This window comes from Pinus tabuliformis, chromosome 9, assembly GCF_031772625.1.
Source record: "Pinus tabuliformis cultivar Carrire ecotype Pingquan chromosome 9, CPIR1, whole genome shotgun sequence".
Classification (NCBI taxonomy): Eukaryota; Viridiplantae; Streptophyta; class Pinopsida; order Pinales; family Pinaceae; genus Pinus; species Pinus tabuliformis.
Genome location: NC_142307.1, coordinates 467,709,045 through 467,716,131, shown reverse-complemented (window position 1 = coordinate 467,716,131; position 7,087 = coordinate 467,709,045). Strand labels below are relative to the sequence as shown.

Here is a 7,087-nt window from a genome sequence, read left to right as displayed (position 1 = left end):
GAGAATTTATTTTAATTAGAAAGATGTAGTGGAATGGGAGTTTAATAAAAGTAGAGATAGGAAAATACTTCACCAACTCTGTCATCTAGCAATGTGAAGCATAATTTGAGTATTAAGAATAACATGTTAATTTAAATAGCATTAAAAGTGAAATATTAAAAAAAAAAATCATTGTGGAGCTTCTCCATGACTACATTAAAGTGTAAGTGAAACCAGCTTTGAAGGTAATCTTTAGAATATATTGAATATGAAACACTTCAAGGGATAATAAACACATGTACCAATGTGATTTCACAAAATAAAAGAGAGAGGACATTAATTTGGGCCATTTAGATTTTGTAAGTAACATATTATAACTTTTATTTTATTTTTGTTTTTTCCTATAGAGAATATATTCTAGTTAAGGGGAATTATATTCTAGTTACAGGGAATTATTAATGATTTATTAGTTTTTTTGTTTAAATTTCCTCATTATTGTAGTTACAAAGAGATTTTGATTATATATCAATTATTTGTGTATTTATTTTGAAGTAAAATGAAAATTTATTTATCTATCTTATTTTATTTTATATTAGTTAATAAAATTAATTATAATAATAAATTATATTTTTATAGGCAATAAATTAAAAAAAAAAATATGTGGAAATGGGTAAAATATTAATATCTTTAATATTAAGATATTTCAATTTAATATTTTTTAAAATAATAATTTATAATTATTATCTTTGAAAATTATTCAAAATAATAAAATTTGAATAATTAAATAATAATTTGTAATTGTTAAAATTTTAAATTATTTTATTAAAAACTTAATTTTATTAATAAAATTAATTAAAATACAAACTCACTCTAATAATCTTTATTTAAAATAATTTTTTTATTTTAACATAAAACAACATTTAAAAAACCCATTATGAATGTAACCATAGAAATTTGAACCTTGTAAGCACCACAGCGATGAAATTTTGGAATAAAGAAAATAAAAAATATTTATTAATATTACAAATAGAGAAAATAAAGAAATATTATTTAATGTTTCAAATAAAGAAAATAAAAAATATTCATTAATAATATAGCTATGAATCGATGGCATTGTTCAAGGATATGAAGCGATTGAATTAGTAACATAAATATAAATACAAGTCCCGAAAAGGCAAAGCCATCTTTATAACTTTGTTTCGCCAGATACAGAGATCCTAAATAAAGCTTTTGCAGGGGGGGCAAAGACATCCCTTCATGTATTTGGGTGAAAACCAATTCCTGAAAAACCAAAGCTACATCTTGCAGAGTGTACAGGAGTCAATCAAACAATTCATTGCTATTAATTACATAACTCCATTGCAAATCTTCCTAAATGACAAATACAGACTCTGAGCTCGGCGGACTAGGTTCGCATCTGTGACTCAAAAAATAGCAAAATATATATCCAACCACAAGTTACAACGCAACACTCTGGGTACAGGTCATGCTAATCCGACTACGTTTCCCGTTCAGATTTTCAACGCAGGCATCCACCTTTACCTTTGCCTTTTCTTCTGTTCAGAAACGAAGAGCTTCGATTTTATGAATAACCTCTTCCATATCAACTGTTTCTTCCTCTATTGCTACCTCCGAAGGAGGTACGGAGGTTGAAAGCGCGTCGGCCTTTGATGCAAACAGCTCGCGGTAATCCTTGCGGATATTCCACAGCATTTCGGCAGTTTTCCTCATGCTCGGTCTGTCTTGTCTGGAAGGACCAGTGCACTGAAACGCCAGTTCCAGAACTTTCTCCACCGCTAGGCTTGCTGCTGCACTTCTTGTAACCTTTGGATCCAACGCCAAAATCGCGTCTCCTTCCAGGAATTTCTTCAGAGCCTGCAAAGGCAAAGTTAAAATTGATAAAAACCTAAAAAAATGTCATGGAAATACAGGCTGATCATGAACTTCGTCCCGATCTTGAAAATTCTTGTTAAAATTATTACAAATAAGAAAGCTCCATTAAGGAAGATAATATCACAAGAGATATTTCGTCCGAAAGGTGAAAGTTAACTAAGAATTGAAAAAGCTCGAATATCTGAGAAAAAGGTTGAAATTAATTGGGAACTTTTTGAAAAGATCTGCAATTGAAGGCCAAGATTATTTGGGAAAAATTTAGTTCTTAGCAACAATGCAGCTTTTTTTTTTTTCAGAAGAAAAAAAACCAAATATATTATATTACAGGAAATATAAAGTCATGTATACAGCATAACAGTATTGCCTGGACCACAGCAAAAACAGATAAAACCCATGTATGAGGCAAGGATTACGGATGATCAGGTGGGTGGAGCGGATAATCTCACACCAGAAAGAGACAAAAAAAAAACTATGAAATCTCCATATGAACCATGTGTACCAAAAGCACCAGATAGAGCGAGAGCTCCAAAATCAGGCAGATCCAAAGAAAACATTGATGCGCAGCAGCAATGACGACCTCAAGAAACATTGGTGCGCAGCAGCAATGAGGACCTCAAGAGACAATTGGAAGAGAGATCCCTACATATCAGGAGGGACAGAGGAATCTGTAATCCGCAGCAGAATAGACGCAAGAGGAGTTCTGAGATCTTGAAAAGTACAGTTATTTCAGCAACAATGCAGCTTATGACAGGCTACAAACGGTACAAAAAAAAACAGAGCTCATACAAACAGTCTTTTAAAAGCCTGCATTCCCGTCCTTTCAAACAATGCTGTGTATTTTGAATATAGAAATAAAATATTGTTGAAAATTTTCTTCAAAACCAGCAATGTGCTTTTATTTCAAACTACAGAGACTGAGACACAAGTTCTGAATTATCATGACCCACAGTTAATTTTGATTCTTATTACAAGACAGAATGAACCAAAATTCGACAAGCTAGCTTGGCTTCTAATGTTCTGTTTCTCACAAGCTTTGAATAATGCATCCGAAAGCCAGAGATGATTCAAAAAATTATTCAATTCATCAAAATATTGCAATAAATTCCCTATAGATTTCCTCAAAACCTATAATTCATTGTTAAATCTGTACAAATTATGTCAAACTTGAAAATTTAAAATTTTGTAAAGTTTTGAAAAGCTATGATTTCTTCAACAGAATGTCTGGTTCAAGAGAATTCATTCATTCCTGAGATTCATTGTCATTTCTTGTGGATCGCAAAATTTCTCAAGAAAGCTTAAAGGTTAATACCATGGCTTTTATTTTCTATTTTTATATATACTCTGCTTTGCAAGGAAAAATCAAAAAATTCTTTTAAAATCTGGAAAATATTGTTGTCTTCGATGCATATTGTGAATTCTGCGAATTCTGCAGAAGACTATTCTGCGGGAATTATTTCGACTTACCCATCTTACAGTGATCCGCTCTCTGAGCTCCCTTCCAAGCTCTAATGGCCGCCTTCCAGTAATCATCTCAACCAGCAAGACCCCAAATGAATAAACATCACTTTTGGCTGTAAGTTGGTTGGTCTTCAGATACTCCGGATCTAAATAACCTGCTGTTCCTTTCACTTGTGTAGAAATATGAGTTGTGCCACTATTTTCTGGAGCAAGCCGGGAAAAGCCGAAGTCCGCTACTTTGGCCCTGAAATTTTCAGTGAGTAAAATGTTGGAGGATTTAATATCTCTGTGGATGATTGGCCGATCTGCAAGAAAGAAATTAAAGGTCAGCTCTGCAATTCTCTACAAATTTTGAAGCATTCTACATTAAAATGACAAGATAAAATTATAGGCTGCTGGCTTAATTTTTCGCACAAAAACATCAGTAGTGTGGAATATCATGGGAGAAATTAAATACAAATTCAAAGTTAGTTTGAAATATCATTTCTTGAGATTATTTTGTCTGCTGCAAAAAGGAATGATTGAGGAATGGCAGATCATTATATTCAACTGAATTCTATGGAATTTCTCCAGTTTGCAGAACAGTAAGTGAGGAGTGAACTCAAGGCCACTTTCAGAGAACATTACTTCGATTTCTCACAAATACATGAATCACGGATCATTAAGGAAAATCGTAGGATGAATCCGAGTTACGTTAATAGAGAAATATTTTAAGTTCAAAGGATATAAATATGGAGAGGCAAGGATTAGGGACGAAAAATAGTGAAGTACATATGTAGAGCCCTATTTCAAACATTTGTGAGCTTAATTCAACACTAAATATTCAAAACATGCCGAATGAAGAAATGGAAAGATAAATCGTAGTTTCAAAGGCTTGCATTAATGTAATGAAAGGTGAATGCAAATTTAGGTTTTTATATTATTTGCTTTTGAATTTCCGTGAAACCTCTCGAATATTTTAAATACAAAGGTCCAAAAATAAAATGAATTTGAGGTTCCTTCTCAGATTTCATTTATTAAAGTCTATCCAGACCAAGAAAGTCTTAACAGGCTGGGGATCATTCTGTTTGAGATTGATTTAGTTTGATTGCTGTAGTCAAGTCCTCAATATATAATCTTTATTTTATTAAACAGTTGAACCCCAACTTTTTCGTTAGAGAGGGTACAAAACTCAATACAGGATCTACTTTACAATCAGTCTATCTTAGGGGTATTTATTCAATGAAAATGAAAGTCATTAAAGGATTTGCACCTAGCCTCGTAAGCATAGGAGATAGTGTTAGCAGCAGGAGGGAGCAGCTTGGGCATTGAAAGTTGAAACAGGGTCATCATATCTGGTAGTGCCCCAAAAGTGTCGTTAGGCCACAGCTTACTTGATTCCTGTAGAAAGCATTCTAGTGCACAGCATGATGGAAAGGAAAATTAATTTTCAGAATTACTTCAAAATAATGACTGAATTTCTTTATCAATGTATCTCTTTTGTTTTGTTTTATTTCATTGTTGTGTACCTCGTGACATCTTTATTAGGCATTAGACTCTTTTTACTAAAGCTATTTTCTATGTAAGCTCATAATTTTGTAATAATACTCTAGTCCGAGGCCTTTATAGTACCATATCTCAATGCAATAGAAGTAATGGTTATGATGAATTGCTTCTAAAAAACCTGTGGCTGTTCCTGTATGGTAGGAGTAACAGTGAGATTCATCAGCGCTTTGTTTGCTCTTGCTTAAACCCATAAAAATATGGGGAGAGGCTTGGCTCCTACAGAGTTGCATGCAAGCCAATTTTCTCTCCTTCTAAGTCACAAGAATTCTGCCTTACAAACTGATTACATAACAAAATGCAAGAAATGAACATTCAGCTTTAGATCTCCATAAGAAATTGGATTAACTGCCATGCCAAGAACAGTGAGAGGTGCAGGCATAGGGGAAGAGCCTACATTTTTGTTGGCTACAATCACTAAATCAAAGAGCGATCCAATCAAAAGTTCTTTGAATTCTAATAGAGACTTTCTTAGGATGTTATCCAATGCCTTCAGCTCAGACAGTACACAATTTCTGTGCTCCTCCCTTTTATAATATATTCCCCCATTTCTAGCTCTTTGAAGCAAGTCACCTATTAGGTTCATCTCACGTTGGGATACCCAAGCCAATCTTGATCAAAGGAGGGTTCCCGGGGCTTTTTATTCGATGGCCTCCCTGTCTGGCTCTACGCTGGGATGCCTCTAGGAGCTTCCAGATCGGGATTCTGGATAGAATGATGGAGGACTGGTTCTTCTACACTTAAAACTACTTTTCAACAAATCCTGAACTTTTATGAGGATATTCTTTTTCTCCTCTGGGGGCAGATTTCCCATCCTATTGAGGTCCTTAACTCTCTAGAGTAACTGCAGGATGTTCCATGTTTTTCTGAATCCTCCTTAGGGGAGGGAGGTAGTAGAACGTATGTCTCCAACAAAAGAAAGATTTTGTTTGGTGGCAAATCGAAAAGTGAAAATTTGTTTGGGCTTAAATTAGCTTTTGCATTATTACAGTGAGAAGTTGTTAAAGAGTGTAGCTCAGATAGTCTTCTACAGCATTTTCCACGTGTTACTGATATAAGCGTTTTTCTGTTACAGCAACATCACACACACAATGGATGCATACAACACTGGGCACATCACTATATCTAGGATTCTATGCTTCCACCATTGAAGGTGCATGCATGAATGCATGTGCTATCTATAGTTAGGATAAGCTAAGGTTATTGTTAGATTCCAGTTCTAGAAGATTGCATATCATTTCTAAGTAAAAGAGGGCACACACAGTCGCATGTGTTAATTTCATTTTATTAAGCAGTCTTCTAAATGTAGATTAAGTGCAAGTTTAGTTAGGTGCATACATACAGATAAGGGTACAGATCTCTATGAGGATCCATGTTTGAATGCTTCAGATCATCTCCAATGGATGTGTTGTTGTACATGTGTCCAGATTCATTGGGCTTACTCTTCTCCATCTATAAAGGAGAAAGCAAGGGTATAGGCTCATTCATTTAGTTCAGCAACAAGCAATGAAGTAGCCTGTTGCATTTTTCCTATAACAAATTCCAGTTCAGAATTAATGAGAAAGAAATAACAAGTTTTGACAGTTCATCTTTTGAGCTTCTGTTTTGCTTTTAACAGTGATTTAGTATGTTGTAATTTGTATTCCTGCTTATTAACAGCACTGTGATTTAGGACAGAAATGTGAGTTTTAGTTATATATTTTCTATATTTTCTATAGTATGTGTTAGCCAGTGTTCCATGTGAACACATCCCCCACTGTGGGGGGCACTCCCCCAATGTTTGCCCACACTCTTGGGATGGGGGAGTGCCTGGGGAAATGTTTCCCCGCATTCTCCTTTGGGGAACACTCAGGGAAATTCTTGGGGAAACATTTCCCTATTGTAATGGGGATATCTGCCCCCACCCCCACCATTAGATTTTTTCTCCAACATTCCATGAAGATAGAACAAAGATGGATGTCAAAGATTTTTGAGCCTTGAGGCACATGTGACCTTGGTAATTATTTTTTCCAACCTCATTGGACTTCTTATGGAGAAAGTAGAATTTCACATCCCATTCGGAATTCAGCAGACTTAACAGTTTTCAGGATTTCCGTATTACAGTGTTTCCACTGGATTGCACAACGATGAATTTGCATGAGACAATTTGTTATTGTTGGGATTTTATCATTACTATTTTTATATTTATAATTTTAGAGACAGTAACCTGTATGCT

General features: G+C 34.4%; 1 protein-coding gene across 1 annotated transcript in view; it reads right to left on the bottom strand.

The window, feature by feature from the left end:
• Positions 1–1,092: 1,092 nt before the first annotated feature.
• Positions 1,093–7,087, bottom strand: part of LOC149149215 (calmodulin-binding receptor-like cytoplasmic kinase 2) — a 28,460-nt gene continuing 22,465 nt past the window's right edge. Inside the window, exons 5-6 of the mRNA XM_089438803.1 lie at positions 3,337–3,635; positions 1,093–1,854 (exon numbers count right to left, since the gene is read on the bottom strand). Of these exons, the coding sequence (XP_089294929.1) occupies positions 1,540–1,854; positions 3,337–3,635 (614 nt within the window). The 3' untranslated portion in view covers positions 1,093–1,539. The remainder of the gene's footprint in view (positions 1,855–3,336; positions 3,636–7,087) is intronic.